General features: G+C 40.5%; 1 protein-coding gene and 1 pseudogene across 1 annotated transcript in view; one reads left to right on the forward strand and one right to left on the reverse strand.

Moving 5' to 3' along the window:
• Positions 1-17,544, forward strand: part of ILRUN (inflammation and lipid regulator with UBA-like and NBR1-like domains) — a 106,757-nt gene that overhangs the window by 68,411 nt on the left and 20,802 nt on the right. The window contains exon 4 of the mRNA XM_045835018.1: positions 16,255-16,583. Coding sequence (XP_045690974.1) covers positions 16,255-16,583 — 329 coding nt within the window. The remainder of the gene's footprint in view (positions 1-16,254; positions 16,584-17,544) is intronic.
• Positions 1,063-1,546, reverse strand: LOC123816196 (annotated as a pseudogene).

Raw genomic sequence — 17,544 nt, forward strand, 5'->3', positions numbered from 1 at the left:
CTCTTTGACTTTAAAACTTGCTATAAAGCTACAGTGATCAAGGCAGTATAGTATTGGTGAAAGACTAAATAAATAAATCAGTGGAACAGAACAGAAAACCTAGAAATAGACCAACACAAATATGGTCAGTTGAGCTTTAACAATGGCACAAAAACAACACACTGGGAAAAAGATAGTCTTTTCAACACGTGGTAACTAAACATCTGCATGCAGAAACTTAATCTACACACAGACCTCACATTCTTCACAGAAATTAACTCAAAATGGATCATACACCAATCGTAAGCTACAAAACTATAAAACTCCTAGAGTAAAACATAGAAGGAAATCTGGATGACTAGGCAATGACTTTTTTTAATCCTCACCCAAGGACATGCTTATTGACTTTAGAGAGAGAGTAAAAGAGGGAGAGAAACATGGAAGTGAAAGAGAAACATTGTCTCTCATGTCAGTTTATTGCCTGTTTTTCATGCCCTGACCAAGGAGGGAACCCACAACCTAAGTATGTGCCTTGACTAGGAATCAAACCTGCAACTTTTCAGTTTATGGGATAATACCCAACCAACTGAGCCACATTGGCCAGGGCACAGCAATGACTTTTTTAAAATAACCTTTGTTTTGAACTTTATTCCCAGGGTTCTTCAGCTTAATTAGCTGCAAAGAATGATTTGTATATAAGCAAAAATTGAAGAGTTGCAGTGTCCAAGGGACTAGGGCTTAAAAATGTAGAGATCTAGATTTTATCAGATCTGTAAACAAAATTGAAAACCATTCATATAAAATAGCAGCTCCCAGCTCTGGCTGGTGTGGCTCAGTGGATTGAGCACCAACTTGCAAACCAAATGGTCGCTAGTTCTATTCCCAGTCAGGGCACATGCCTGGGTTGTGGGCCAGGTCGCCAGTGTGGGGGGCACATGAGAGGCAACCACACATTGATGTTTCTTTTCTTCTCTTTATCCTTCCCTTCCCCTCTCTCTAAAAATAAATAAATAAAATCCTAAAAAAAATAAAATAGCTGCTCCCAGTAACCAATTCAAGTTTATCTTCAGAAGTTGACTCAGTTCAGTTTGTTTCATTCTTGGAAGCCTCATCAAAATTCTTCACAAGATCTAGAACTTCATCATCATCATTATCCTCTATAGCAAGTGGGGCGTTTATATCCAGATTGTTTGGGCCAGTCTCCTTAAACTAGTCAATCTACACCAAGCTGATTTAAGATGCTGGTAGCATTTCTGTCAGCTGCCTTGTCTCAGCATGGCCTGCAATGGTGAAAGTGTTTACTGCCGGAAATGTCCAAACTTTAGCATTGCTAATGCGGATCACTGTTCCTTGGTTTGTGAACATATTTACTTCTTCAATACCAGAGATACCGTTTACAATAAAGAGATATTGACAACTTCTTTAAGGAGAACTGAAGTTTTTTATCATCTGCTGTAGCTGTTCTGTGAACCACTTTCTTCTTTCTATGAGTAGTTCCTTTCCCAGCAGTGAGCATTTGCGCCTGTAGTTTGGCAAGTTCCTCTTGGTTCACAATGGTTTGTTTCATCTTGTTGGAGAGAAAACAGGGCCGTGTAGGGGACTGGGGTTGGTGCTCAGGGGGTCTTGGGCAGACCAGCCGAGAAGAAGCATGCACACATGGGGACACAAGATGGCAGCTCTGCAATGACTTTTTTTTTTTTTCCAGTTTTTTAAAATTTATTTATTTGAGGGGAAAGGAAGGAGAAAGAGAAGGAGAGAAACACTGATGTGTGAGAGAAACATCAAATGGTTGCCTCTCACACACCCCCAACTGGGGTCCTGGCCCATAACCCAGGCATGTGCCCTGACCAGGAATCAACCGGTGACCTTTTGGTTTGCAGCACAGTGCCCAAACCCCTGAACGGCACCAGCCAGGGCCTCAGTGACTTTTTAAATGCAACACCAAAGGCATGATCTATGAAAGAAATAATTGATATTCTAGACTTTATTAAAATTAAAAACTTCTGGTCTCTGAAAGGTAATGTGAAGAAAATGAGAAGCCATAAACTGAGAGAAAAATTTGCAAAAGAATTTCATAAAGGATTGTTATCCAAAATATACAAAAATTCTTAAAACTCAATAATAAGAAAACAGCCCAATTAAAAAATGGGCAAAGGAGTTGGATGGATACCTGACTGAAGAATGTACCCAGACGGCAAAGAAGCATCTGTGAAAAGATGCTCAACATCATATGTCATTAGAGAATTGAAAATTAAATTGAAACAAGTTAGCCAATACCCACTTAGCAGAATGGCCAAAATCCAGAACACTGACAATAACAAATGCTGGTGAGGATTGGAGCAACAGGAACTCTCCTTGATTGCTGCTGGGAATGCAAAGGGATACAGTCAGTATGGAAGACAAGTTTGGTAGTTTCTTTAAAAACTGTAATACTATTAGCCATATTTATACCAGTTTTATTAATAATTGCCAAACTTGGAAGTAACCAAGATATTCATCAGTAGGTGAATAGGTAAATAAATTCCTATGGCCAGACAGTGGAGTACTATCTAGCATTGAAAAGAATTGAGCTATCATATCAATCTGAGCTGTGAAAAGACATGAAGGAATCTTAAATATGTATTACTAAGTGAAAGAAGCCCGTTTGTAAAGGCTACATACTGTTTGATTCTAACTATAGGACATCCTGGGATATAAAAAACTGTGGAAACAGTAAAAAGATCAGTGGTTGCCAGGGCCTGGGGGAGAGAGGGTTAAATAGAAGCCCAGAGGATTTGTAGGGCAGTGAAACTATTTTGTATGATACTATAGTGATGGATACATGACTTTATATATTTATCCAAACCCACGGGAGGTACAATACCAAGAGTGAGTCCTAATGTAAACTGTGGACTTTTGGTGATAGTGATCTGTCTGTGTAGGTTAATCCATTGTAACAAATGTGTCAATTTGGTGTGGGATGTTAATAGTGGAGGTCATGCATATATGGAGACAGAGGGTTTATATATCTTCTCAGTTTTGCTGTGAACCTGTAACTGCTCTAAAAAATGAAGTTGTAAGAGTAATAAAGTATTAAAAATGCATTTCTTCAATAAGAAAAATAAACATAAAATCATTTTCTAGCTCAAATGGTCTTAGTAGGGCTTTTGCAAATACATAACATTTTAACTAAATAGTCTGAGGTTGGTGACAAGGAGTAGGTTCCACATTTTCAGATTGCAACAGATAAGCATGAAATCTGGTTGAGCAGGACCAGTGCAGTTTGCACAATTTGAGGGTGCAAACTGCACTGGGAGATAGCTTTGAAGTGATAGTCCTTTGAGGAATATTTACACCCACAGTTCATCTGGAAGAAAGATGAGAAGCAGACTATCATGTATCATGGCCCAGACTAAAAAGTAAGAGATCCAAGAGGGCATCTGTATGTTCTGCATCTCAGGTATGAGTGGTGGTGAGATTATGACTTCCTTTAGTAGGACTGAGAAGTCCAGATGGCCATGGGTGAGCCAAAGGGTCCCCTGTGTGTGGATGTTGCTACACCTGCTTCAGTGCAGGGATGAATAATCATTTATTTCCCTAAGACTCTGCTCAGGTTCAAGCCTGGAAAATATTTTGGCCTGTTAAGGGCCTGAGATAGCAATGAAGAGGAATGGGAGCTTGGGAAAGTTGTGTAAGACCGAGGAAATGAAGAAGAAAGTGAAAAATGAAGTGAGGGTTGGAGGCGGAGAGAAAATGAAGAAATGTTCAGGAACTTCTGCTTCAGCACTATCTTTGTGACTTGCCAGTGAACGTGATGTCTGTATTGGTAGTTCTCCTGGGAGAGAGCGTTGAGGGGGAGGCCGTTGCTGTTTTGTTTTAGTGATTTGTATTGGTCCACCATTGGTCCACCATTGGTCCAGCTAAGATGATGTTGTTGACTAGGAGCAGTTTCCCTAAAGCAAGAAACAAAGCCAGTCCTTTTAGGAGGAGGGGGAAGGGAGAACAGAGTTAAGGCAGTGTGCATGATCTGAAATCTCTTGGTCAAAAAGCTTTCACCAGTGATGACTACCATCGGTAATGTTGTTTTATACTTTTTGCCCCATTATACTTAATGCTGTTTTATACAGGGCCCATAATTGTGTTAAAGTTAGGGTTTGAGTTGCTAAAAAAAAGGCACATGGGCCCTGACCAGGTTGTTCAGTTCGTTGGAGCGTTGGTCCAAACACCAGAAAGGTTGCAGGTTCCATTCCAGTCAGGGCACATTCCTAGGTTGTGATTCATTCTTCTCTCTCTCCCCCACCCTTCTCTAAAATCAGTGAAATATCCTCAGGTGAGGATTTCAACAACAACAACACAAATGGGGCTTATGTCTTAATTGTGCTGTTAAGTATTCAAAACATACATAGTAACTCTGTGGAAAGAAAGGTGTCAGACTCCAAAGTTAAATTTCACCTTAGAAGTATGTATACCCTGAAGTGGTTGACGCAGTGGGAGAAACTCCCAGTCTCACATGAGATTTCGTTGAAAAGTGCGCTAGAGATAAGCAGGCAAGCTGCCTCTTCCCTCTCTAGCCCTTCCCCCACAGACAGCGCTGCAGCGCTGCAAAGAGGGTTGCCCCGCCTGGGTGAATACCTAAGGCCCTGCCCCCTTACAACTTAACAGGGACCCCGAACAAAGAAATAAGGCCACAATGAAAGAACAGCAAAACCTCAGAAAGAGAGCTAAGCGATGAGGAGATAGCCAACCTGTCTGATAGAGAACTTAAAGCCCTGGTAATCAAAATGCTCACAGAACTGATTGAGCTTGGAAGAAATAAACATCCAACCAGAACAGAATGAAGAAACAAGAATTCAAAAAAATGAAGAGAGTCTTACAAACCTCTGGGACAACCTAAAATGTTCCAATATCCGAATTATAGGGATGCCAGAAGAAGAAGAACAGCAAGAAATAGAAAACTTATTTGAACAAATAATGAAGGAAAACTTCCCCAATCTGGTAAAGGAAATAGACTTCCAGGAAGACCAGGAAGCTCGGAGTCCCAAAGAAGTTGGACCCAAAGAGGAACACACCAAGGCACATCATTGTTAAGTTACCCAAGATTAAAGACAAAGAGAGAACCATAAAAGCAGCAAGAGGGAAGAAAAGAGTTACCTACAAAGGAGTTCCCGGAAGGCTATCAGCCGATTTCTCAAAAGAAATCTTGCAGGCAAGAAGGGGCTGGAAAGAAGTATTCCAAGTCATGAAAGGCAAGGACCTACATCCAAGATTGTTCTATCCAGCAAAGCTTTCCTTTAGAATGGAAGGGAAGATAAAGTGCTTCTCAGATAAGGTCAAGTTAAAGGAGTTCATCATCACCAAGCCCTTATTCTATGAAATGTTAAAGGGACTTATCTAAGAAAAGGAAGATAAAAACTATGAACAGTAAAATGACAACAAACTCACAACTATCAACAAATGAACCTAAAAAAAAAAACAATGAAAACAAAAACTAAGCGAACAGCTAGAACAGGAACAGAATCAAAGAAATGGAGATCACAGGGAGGGTTTTCAGTACGGAGGGGTAGGAGAGGAATGGGAGGGAAGCGTACAGGGAATAAGCATAATTGGTAGGCATTAAATAGACAGGGAGAGGTCAAAAATGGTATAGGAAACAACTCAAAGAACTTATTTGTACAACCCATGGGCATGAACTAAGGGGGCAGGATGCATTAAGGTTGGGCGGGTGCAGCATGGAGGAGAGATAAAGGGGGGAAATGGGAAAAACTAATATCATAATCAATAAAATATACTTTAAAAATAAAAAAGTATTTATACTAAGAGGAGCAGCCTTTTAAAAATATATATTTAAGGTTGAATTAAGTAAATCAATTGCTACTCTAAAAATTTAACTTTCTGGTTGTTAAATATTTACTTGGAAGTACTTGTTGGAATATTCTATTTTTAATTACCCTTTGATGAAAATACTACAGCTGTCTAGAAGCACCAAGTGTGTCCCAATCAGACTGGTTGAGAAATCCAGCAGGAGTGAGAAATAAGAACACCAACCATTTTCTACCTATTTGCATATGTAAAATGGACGGTACTTAAATGTTAAGCCATTTTTATCCAGTGCCATGTTTAAGTGCATTTCAGTATTAATGGCAGAGCACTTGTTAAAATGCTAGTTTTAATCTGTACTTATGCCAGTTGCATACCTTTGGCTCTTAATATAGCTGAGCTATATTATAGCTGAGCTATAATTTTGATTCCCTACATTATCCTTAAACATAATTATACTTTGAAATTTAGATTAATAATTTAAGTTGCTTAAGTGTACTTCATGCCATGTTAGTTTTCTGCAGTAGTGCTATCACCCACTCAGATTATGCTTTATTAGTAGGCTACAGAAGTTTAAATTATTAGGATGTTAATATTTTAATCTTTTCTGCCAGGAAGAGTTTATGTATTTCCTGATTGGTGGAACTCTCAAAACTGATGGGGGTGGGGAGGGAGTGCTACGTGGTATTATAGATAAGCACTAAACTAGGGTTCAAAAGTGCTGACTTCTGGTTTTGATTCTGCCACATAAGATAGTGATTAACCTTAAACAACTGAAAGGGCTTTTTTAATTAATTGTGGTGAAATACACATAACAAAATTTACCATTTTAGCCATTTTAAAATACACATTTCAATGACATTAAGTGCATTCACATTGTTAGCAACTATCACCACTACCTACCTCCAGAACTTTTTTAAATCTTTCAACACTGAAACTCTCTAGTCATTGAAAAATAACTCCTGGGCCCTGGCTGGGTAGCTGGGTTGATTAGAGCATTGTTCCAACACTCCAAGTTTGTGGTTCAATCCCCAGTCAGGTCACATAGAAGAACCAACCAGTGAGTGCATAAATAAGTGGAACAAATCCATGTTTCTCCCACCCTCCCTCCCTTCTTCCTCCCTCTCTAAAATCAATTAATCCATCAGTAAAAAAAAAAAATTTTTAATCCTCATTTTCCTGTCTCCCCAGCCTCTGACAACCACTATTCTACTTTCTGTCATATGCATTTGACTACTCCAGGGACCTCATGTAAAATGGTATCATGTAATATTTCTTCCTTTGTGACTGGCTTATTTCACTTAGCATATATCTTGAAGGTTCATCAAATTGTATCATGTCTCAGAATTTCCTTTCTAAGGCTTAATTATTTCATTGTATGTGTAGACCATACTTTTTAAATTTATTCATTAATGTAAATTTGGATTGTTCCTACCTTTTGGTATTATGAATAATGCCTCTATGAAAACAGGTATACAAATCATCTGTTCAAGACCCGGCCTTTAGTTCTTTTGGGTATACACCTAGATGTGGAATTGCTAGACCACATGACAATTCTATTTTTAATTTTTTGAGGAACCACCATGTTGTTTTCCATGGCTGCTGTGCCATTTTACCCTCTCACCAATAATACACAGGGTTCCAGTTTCTCCATTCCTCGCTAAAACTTGTCTTCTGGTTTTTGATAGTATACATCTTTATGAATGTGAGGTGGTATCTCATTATGGTTTTGATTTGCATTTCCCTAATGATGAGCATTTTTCATGTGCTTGTTAATACTCATTTTGTCCATGCAAGTCCTTTGCCCATTTTTTAAATCAGGTTATTTGTTTTATTTTGTAAGACTTCTTTTAAATATTCTGCACATTAGCCCCTTAGCAGGTAGATGATTTGTTTCTGTGTTTTCTTCTAGGAACTCTACAGTTTTAGGTCTTAGTGGTTAAGCCTTTGATCCATTTTTAGTTAATTTTTGTATATGGTGTAAGGTGCAAGTCCAGCTTTATTGTTTTGCACTTGGATTTCCAATTTTCCAATACCATTTGTTGAAAATGACTATCCTTCCCCTTTAAATGGCCTTGGAACTCTTGTTAAAAATCCTTTGACCATAAATATTAGGGTTTATTTCTGAGTTCTCCATTCTGTTTCATGGTATACGTGTTTGTCTTTCTGCCAGTACCACACTGTTTTGATTACTGTAGTTTTGTAATGAGTTTTGAAATCAGGAAGTGTGAGGCCTTCAACTTTGTTCTTCTTTTTCAGAATTATTTGGCTCTTAGTGATGCTAAGATCAATCAAAGGGTTCAGATGGTGACAGCCTGAGTCCCTCCATTGCACTAACAAGAAGCAGGGAAGGGACTTTTGTGAGGTTTGGGTTTTTGTTAAACCATTCTAAAGAGGTTCTTAGGCATGTAGGGATCAATTTTGGATTGGCCACTGTTTCTTAGCAGTTGGGTATCCTCAGTAACAAAGTGAGTCTGGAGATTCATTAATAAGAAAGTAGCCACTCAGAGGGCTATTATAGCATTTTACAGCTGGTCTTTGATCTTGGGAGAAGTAATGCTTCCTGTTAACTTTGCACCTGCCTTTATCTCTGTTTGTTCTCCCAGCCCAGTTAATGGCAGAGTTATTTTTTTCTTTTTCATTCTGAGCTGATTTTTATCTTTTGTCTCAGACAAGCTTTTACTCTGTCAGTTCCATGGCACTGATGTAACGGCTTTGGGAAGTAGGGAATCATTGTATCTTAAGACTTGAAGCAAATAAGCGATTAAATGATAGCTGTATGTAACCCCTTCCCCATTTGAGGTAAAAGCTCATGATTATTAAATAGAGCATGATTTGGAAAAATTGTGAAGTAGGAGTAGTTTACAGTCAATCCTCAGCCCTCAACCTGACAGCCCTTTCATGCTGGTACCTGTATGATCAGTCACACGTCTCTCAGGCGTGATTCAGTTTTCAAACATTGCTTCTTGAATAGCCTTCCAGAATGAATTAAGTTTGAGAACCCAGGTTCCACTGTATTTGTTACTGTCATTTCTACTCTGCTTTCTGAGCCTCTCTCCCTCTTACAGCACCTTGGGGTACTTCACTGTTCTTTCTTTTGCTTCTCTTCCCAGTGTGAACTTGTGCCCATTGGTTGGCCTGATAATGAGGTGAAAGTAGCTTAATATGTACCCTTGGGGGACCTTTGCATTTTTGATGGAAATTCCTGAGGAGAATACTGAAACTAAAGAAGAAGTTTCTAACACACATTTCTGGCAAGATGAAGTAGGGAGTGAGAATGGGTTGGGAAGCAGGCCTTCAACAATCACTCTGCCTAAATGGGGCCTAAGCCCCAGAAACCAGGAGTTGTTCTCTGATGAGCTGGTGTTGCCTGCCTCTACCCTCTTTTTGCGTAGATGCTGAGGTAGATGCCATGAAAGCATCAGAGTGCCTGTGCATTGTCGTGGGAGCAAGGCTATTGTGTTGCGTAAATAATGTGGAAATGCAGGCTGGAAATTGAGACTAGGCAGATGAGTGCAAGGACAGTTGGAAGTGTCCTCTTCCTACAGTAGTACTGTTGCCTTGGTAGGTCCAAGAGACAGACACAAAGATGTCAAAACCTGCTCATGGTATTGACCTATGCACTGTCGGGACTTACTTCAGTCCATGAGACAACCAGTGCTCACACACTCTCTTTTCAAGCCTTTCTCACTGAAGCTAGGCACTACATACCTAGCGTTCCTCTGGAGAAGAAATGTGCGCCCATAGCTTGTGGCCCAGCAACTGACTGATACCTGTTTACCTCTCCAGACCCAATTTGTTTCTTAATCCTCAGGGGAAATGTGAGGTTTCAGTTGTGCTTTGAAGATGAGTTGAGCTTTAGGAAGGATTTGTATCTTCAACCTCCAAATCTGTAAGTGATCACCATGGTAATCTTCCATGTATATACCAGCTAAACCAGGTTATGTCTTCTGGTGCTGTGGCATTTTTGTCTCACAGCTCCTGGGGACATGCCCAAGGTGGTTGTTCTAGAGATCAGACAGGATTTTAGTCCTAGTGACAGTTTAAGCTCCTTTGAAGTGTCCTTGTAAACTAGTTTTTTGAAAATGATGCTTTCCCAAGTACCCTGGCCTCTTCCCTTGGGAAGCCCAGACCAGGTAGAACCTGTTGATGCCACAGTTGTTGCTTGCTTTGAGTAGCTCCTGCAGTTTGCCCTCATGCAGGCCAGAGGGGGGAGGCTCTGGAACCAGTCACGCAGTCTCAGTCTAACATCCACCTCATTTGTCCTGTTGACCCTGTTCCAAGACTGTTACCTGGCCCTTTCTGCTCCGCTGAGGGGTTGCACTAGAAAAGAGCGATCTCCCTTTAGACAGGATCAGCTCTGGTAGAGTTGATAAGGTAGGCCTCTGAGGAATCTGAGCAAGTGAACTACAGAGGATGGTTTATGTTGGCTCTGTGGCAACTTTACTTCTCAGTGCCTGAAAATACAATTTTGGGGGGGGTTGTTTGTTTATTAATATATTTTATTGACTATGCTATTACAGTTGTCCCATTTCCTCCCCTTCATTCCCCTCCACCCTGCACACCCTCTCCCACCCACATTCCCCCCTTTAGTTCATGTCTGTGTGTCGTAAGTTCTATAGCTTCTACATTTCCCATATTATTCTTACCCTCCCCCTGTTTTCTACCTACCATCTATGCTACTTATTCTCTGTACCTTTTCCCCCTCTCTCCTCCTCCCACTCCCCTGTTGATAACCCTCCATGTGATCTCCATTTCTGTGGTTCTGTTCCTCTTCTAGTTGATTGCTTAGTTTGTTTTTGTTTTTGTTTTAGGTGTGGTTGTTCATAATTCTGAGTTTGCTGTCTTTTTACTATACATGTTTTTTTATCTTTTTCTTAGATAAGTCCCTTTAACATTTCATAGAACAAGGGTTCGGTGATGCTGAACTCCTTTAACTTGACCTTATGTGGGAAGCACTTTATCTGCCCTTCCATTCTAAATGAAAGCTTTGCTGGTTAGAGTGATGTTGGATGTAGGTCCTTGCCTTTCATGACTTGGAAGACTTCTTTCCAGCCCCTTCTTGCCTGCAAGGTCTCTTTTGAGAAATCAGCTGACAGTCTGATGGGAACTCCTTTTAAGTAACTGCCTCCTTATCTTTTGCTGCTTCTAGGATTCTCCCCTTCATTTTTACCTTGGCTAATGTAATTATGATGTGTTTGGTGTGTTCCTCCTTGGGTCCAACTTCTTTGGGACTCTCTGAGCTTCCTGGACTTCCCGTAAGTCTATTTCCTTTACCAGAATGGGGAAGTTCTCCTTTATTATTTGTTCAAATAACTTTTCCACTTGTTGCTCTTCCTCTCCTCCTTCTGGTACCCCTATAATTTGGATGTTGGAACGTTTAAAGATGTCCTGAATGTTCCTAAGCTTCTCCTCATTTTTTTGAATTCTTATTTCTTCATTCTTTTCTGTTTGGTTGTTTCCTTCTTTCTTCTGGTCCACTCTATTGTTTTGAGTCCCAGTTTCCTTCCCATCACTATTGGTTCCCTGTGCATTTTCCTTCATTTCACTTAGCTTAGCCTTCATTTTTTTCATCTAATTTGCAACCAAATTCAACCAATTCTGTGAGCATCCTGATCACCAGTGCTTTGAACTGTGCATCTGATAGGATGGCTATCTCTTGGTCACTTAGTTGTATTTGCTGTGGAGCTTTGATGTTTTCTTCTGTTGGGCTGGGGGTTTTTTTGTTTGTTTTTTTGTTTTGTTTTCGTCTTGTCACACCTGTTACGTATGAGGGGAAGAGCCTTAGGTGTTCACCAGGGCAGGCAACCTAGTGGCTGGGTTGTGATGCTGTATGTGGGGGCAGGGTCTGAGAGGAAACAATGGTGCTTGCTCCTCTCTCTGTCAGATTTCAGTCCCTTCTGCCACTTCCCCCAAGCTAACTGAGCCTTTCTGGTGCTGATTTCTGGGTGGGTGGGCTTGTGTACATTCTAGGACCCTGTGGGTCTCTCCAATGCACTGTCCTGTGAAGCTGGGAGTCTCTCCCTGCACCTCAACTCCCCAGTGTTTCAATCAGTGCCTGGAGGTTCTATTTCCCGGAGCTGGGACCATGGGTTGCGCGGTCTGTCTCACTGCCCAATTTTGCCTGGTTTATCTGGGCGTGAATGTGACCCGGACAGCCAGGAGCCCTGCACAGTGCCTCACTTCACAGTTGCCGCCTGGCTGGGTTTGCCAGCCGCCTGTGTGCTCGGGATTCCTTACACGTCCAGTGCCACTGCTGTTTGTGCCACGACCCCTCTCCACCCAGTGGCCCGACTCCACCCCTCCTACCGGTCTGGTAAAATGTGTGTATTTTAACTCCTTGGTTGTCCGACTTTCATACAGTTCAATTTTCTGTCAGCTCTGGTTGTTATCTTGTTTCTGAATTGTTGCTGACCTTATTTTTGGTTGTGCGAGGAGGCACAGTGTATCTACCTACGCCTCCATCTTGGCTGGAAGTCCCTGAAATACAATTTTTTTTGAAAGACAATTTTTAATGCTAATTTCTTTTAGCAGACACTACTCTGAACCAATTTTAGACTTAGAGTAAAGTTTCAGAGGTGATACAGAGTTCCCCTGTACCCAGTTTCCCCCAATGTTAGCATCTTACGTTCCTTCGCACGCTTCTTAGAACGAAGACGTCAACACTGCAATGTTACTGCTAATTAAACTCCAGACTTTACTTAGATTTTATCAGTTTTTCTACTTACAGCCTCTTTCTGTTCAATAATCCAGTCTAAGTACCACATTACATTTAGTTGTTGTATCGCCCAGTCTCCTTTGGTTTGTGACAGTTCCTCAGCCTTTCCATGCTTTTCATGACCTCTTACAGTTTTGAGGAACACCAGCAGGTACCCTTTCTAATGCCCCCCAATCTGAGCTTGTCTGTATATTCCTCATGATTAGACTGATGTTGCAGGTTTGGGGAAGAATACTGCAGAAGTGAAGTGCCCTGTGGGATACTTGATCTGGAGATGTAACTTCATGATCACTTTGTCAAGTAATCTGTCATTTTTTTCCCACCATAAAGTTTCTGTTTTTTCAACTGTATTGTTTGGAAGCAAATCACTAAGTCTAGCTCACCCTCAAGGTGGGTTGGAGGGATGTGTGGAATAATAAGTCCCCCCTCTTGGAAAGGGGAATATCTGTATACATTACTGGAAATTCTTCTGTAAGGAAGTTTGTTTCTTCTGCCCCATTTAGTTAGTTATATAACTAGGGACTCGTGTATATTTTATATTTAAGTTATTGTCCAATACTTTGGTATTGTTTTGTTTACCATTATGTTCCAACTCTGTACTTATTATTAAAGATTTTATCATATGTAAAACGGGTGGATTGAATGAAATAATACTTTTAGTACCTTCTGGCTCCAAAGTTCTGGATCAGGAGCTTTAAAAAAATTACCTTAAAGCAAGATACTCTAAAGTCAGTTTCTCCATTTGCTTACTAATCTGTGATTGTGTAAGCTTAGCCCTTGGTTCTACTTTATTGACTATTTTTCTGGGACACCCTGCTCACCCATTTATTTGATATTGGCACCAAAGAACATAGGTCCGTAGATAAAGCTACTATGGCCTGGGAAGTAGAAATGACAACTGTGGCTTTAGTTCCCTGGATACATTTCCCAAGTTGCTTTTGGGAAAAAATAATATAGGTATGAGTTTAAAAAGCTGTACTAAGAACTGGGAGTTTTTGGTCATCGCCTAAGTTGGCTTCTAACTTGACATCTGATCTTGGGCTCATCTCTTCTACCTCCAGACCTCAGATCCTTTATCCAGAATGTGAAACAGCTCTATTAGACAGCCCCTAAGCTTCCTCACAGCTGTGATTTTTATCATTAGAGGTATTGTAAAGTATCGGGCTGGCAGTTCTCATCTCAGTAATCAAGGCATTCTGGCGAGAATTGGTAATGGTCAGCCTCTCTGAAACAAGCTTGTTGGGTTCATCATTATCCTTTTTTATTTATTTGATTAAACACACGTACACAATGCATGGGATAAGCACGTTCAGAAATGTGAGGTCTAGCGGTAGTACCTTGATGATTCATTGTGCAGTATAGAAGACATATTTTGCTGTTCATTAATGACCCAGCCCATTATGGTAATAACTTCAGAGGGATCAGAACTGGAGTGTTCATTGTTGGTATTTATAAATCCATGGCTTCTTAAATGACATTCCTTTATGGCTGCTAGGTAGACCCTGTGAACGGCACAGCAAAGTAGCCAAGGTGAATGGAGTGCGGTGGCATAATTGTGATAAGGCCCAGTGAGTTATATTAAGAAACTTTAGTTCTCAAGAGCTGGGGAATGGGGTTGGAGAGGGTAGAATGTCATTAGTTTAATATACTGGTAACAGCCTTTGGAAGATGTCTTTTCTCATAAGTATTTTGTTTCTTGAGCTAAGAGAGACCGAAGCATGTGACCTATAGGTAAGTGTGCTAAACCTGTCTTGTACTTAACAAAAGAATTTGGAAAACAGATAGATGGAGGACAAGAGGGAATTGATGTACTGTAAAACGGCCTATTCATTTTGAGAAAATGAATAGTAGAGTGAAGAAATGTTGCTTTTGGTTAGAAAGCTAGGATAGAAGAGAATGGAATGAATCTCCCTCAAGCTGCCTGCCACTGAGTAGTTCTTAAGGCCGACATCATTGGTTTGTAAGATTGACTGAGAGCCTTGAGTGCAAGTTCTCTGACCCACCATACCTGGCACTGTCCCAGATTTCTAAGTGACATGTGCACTCTATATCCTGGCTTACAGTGTTAAACCAATAGGTACAGCTTTTATGGTACTAGTTTCACATGTGCTTTAATGATATGTTTCTGGAATGGATACCCATTCTTGTGAATTGTGCTAGTGCTGCTAGTGGCTTTAGCTTCCTATTCTCAAGATGAAAAGAGTTGCTGATTCTAGAAGTGAACAGCAGGTGTCACTGCATCTCCACTAACTGGGTTCTGGCCCAAAGCTGTTTGGATGCAAACCAATTCTTAATACAGCTCCCAAACCACTAACCTAAAATTGAGTATTTATGGCTCTCTGATGCCCTAAGGTCCCCTATCTCAAATACAGAACCCAAATTTAAAATTGAGAATAAACACAGCCTAAGAGGGTTTTCCTCAGTTGCTTCACTATCCACTTATATGTTGTCTGTGCTTTCATGTCACTAACTAATGAAGTTTATTTTCCTTTTCTTATCAATCCTACAGCAGTGATTTAGGAGCCTGGACTTTTTATATTTGTCTTTAGCAGGGTTAACATTTAAATGCTTCTTGGCTTTCTGTACCTTGCTTTTTGAAAACCTTCCAGCAGGAAAGTAGATGCCACTATTCTCTGAATTGGACATCAGAGGAAGCTGCCACTCTCTTTATTCTTTTTGAACCCTTACTTTGATAGTTCAGGAAATAAAGAATTGAATTGGGCCAAAAGTTCTGCAGTACATCTTTCTAAAACAAATCTCTTATGGCCCTAGTCAGTGTGGCTCAGTTGATTGAAATGTGGTTTTATTAACCAAAAGGTCACAGGTTTGAATCCCAGTGAGGGTACATGCCTAGGTTGTGGTCCAGTCCCCAGTTGGAGCATGAACAAGAGTCCACTGATCAATGTTTCTCTCTCGTGTTGATGTTTCTCTCCATTTCTCTCTCCCTTTCCCTCCCTCTTTCTAAAGTCAAGAAGCATGTCCTAGGGTGAGGATAAAAAAATTAAAAATAAATAAAACAAATATCTTACGGCATTACAGTAGATAGTAGGGTTTTCCTACCTGACATTAAGGTAAATTGGTGTTAAATTAGATTATTTTAGAAAGTCTGAGACAAAAAGTTTATGGTATCTTTTGACCACATATGTTGTGGGAATAGCCAGGGTGATTTCTGTCCCAGTATGTCAGGGTTAGTGCTGGTTTACACCTCTGTCCTGGTGCAGTTATGAAGCTCCCTCTTTAACTCTCAGTTGATCTGGTTTAAACAGTATGGTCACTCTAAATTGCCCAGGCCATGGGGGCAAATCTTTAAGTTACAGTTTCAGTAATTGTAAGTATTTTTTGACTCAAGAATTAAGCATGCCATGAATTTTCTGAATTAAACACATGTAAAGCAAACACCACAAAGAGCTCGTAATTCTGGGAAAATAGCTTTTGGGTTTCTACTGATCATTGTTCTCTGGAGTAATGATTTCCAAAGATGGCTGTACATCAGAATTAACTAGTAACCTTTTTACAAATAGTTTCAGGGATCTCACCACAGACCTCTTTTGAACTTGTACCAGAGTTTGCCCTTGACATTGCCAAAAATGTAGAACTTTATGCAATGTATAAGTACTGGACTACTTTATCAGTAAGCTTCTAAACTAGCATATAGAAGAACACTTCTTTCTGTGGTTTGGGTGGTGGTTGAGGTTCTCAGCGGTAGCTGCTTTGGGCCTCAGGTGTATCTGGTATTGACATGAGTTGCCTTTTTGTTTCAGATGTCATCTGGGTGATTCTCAGTGTGGAGGTGGGTGGACTTTTAGGAGTAACGCAGCAGCTGTCATCTTTTGAAACGGAGTTCAACACACAGCCACATCGCAAGGTAGAAGGAAACTTCAACCCGTTTGCCTCTCCCCAAAAGAACCGACAATCAGATGAAAACAACTTAAAAGACCCTGGGGGTTCTGAGTTCGACTCGATCAGCAAAAACACATGGGCTCCTGCTCCTGACCAAACCGAGCAAGATGAGAATAGACTTTCACAGAACTCTGTAAATCTGTCCCCCAGCAGTCACGCAAACAACTTATCAGTAGTGACTTACAGTAAGGTAGGTGCCCTCGGAGAAGAGGAGAAGGGGTAGGTGGTGGGCCTTGGGATCCGTGATACCCCTTCATGGCAAACCTAGAATCCTAGAATGTTCTTTAAGACCGCTTAGCTTTCCTGCCAACAGCAACAACACGAAACCTACCCCTTCTCCCCTCCCCCCCTCCCCATCTCCACATCCTGTAGATACTACTTCATCCACACTTACAGTATACTACTGTCTCTCTGCTCTGGTTTGGGTGTTGAAAGAACAAAGTTCTTTACCTTTACATTTTAAAAAAAGAAAGTAAAAATATTGCCAGCCATGCTTTCATTATAAATATATACTGATCTTAGAGCAGCAACAACACCTTTGGGATTGGTTTCTACTTTGATTTTTTTGGTTTTGGGTAGGGTTTTTGTTTTTGTTTTTGTTTTTCATGAGGAAAAAGACAAGCTCAATTATCCTAAATACTGTTGGGCTTTTACTTTGTTTACATGTCTTTTTGTTGATGTCCTTTCAGTCTGTGTGGCTCATCTACTTCTCCATCCACAACTCAGTGGCTCAAGTAATATTTTGACTTTTCACGTGTGGAGAATAAGAGAGAGAATTATTTGTTGAGATAAGCATGGTTTTAAGTATTCTGACTGTTCTGAGACACCCTTCTAGGTGTTTGATTTCTTGATTTGTTTCTTTTTATGCTGATTGATTAAACAGTTTCTTCCACACACTGCTAAGGTGATGATGGTTCCTGGTTCTGGTTTTGGTTGGTTGAATAAAGCCCTGATGCTAAGAGCTCACCGTTGTAGGTGGTGCATGTGGTGGGGGCCTGCAAGCATTCCTGTGCGTTCTTCTCTGATTAATAACGCTGTGCGTCTGTCCTTCCTTCATGTTCATATTCACCCTCAAAATAAAAAAATCAATAGAATTGATGTTCACTTGAAGGACAAGTTGCTTTGTTGTAAGAATGGTATTGTTCTGACCA

The sequence above is a fragment of the Phyllostomus hastatus genome, unplaced genomic scaffold (assembly GCF_019186645.2).
Source record: "Phyllostomus hastatus isolate PE091 unplaced genomic scaffold, TTU_PhHast_1.1 phas_contig_1048, whole genome shotgun sequence".
Classification (NCBI taxonomy): domain Eukaryota; kingdom Metazoa; phylum Chordata; class Mammalia; order Chiroptera; family Phyllostomidae; genus Phyllostomus; species Phyllostomus hastatus.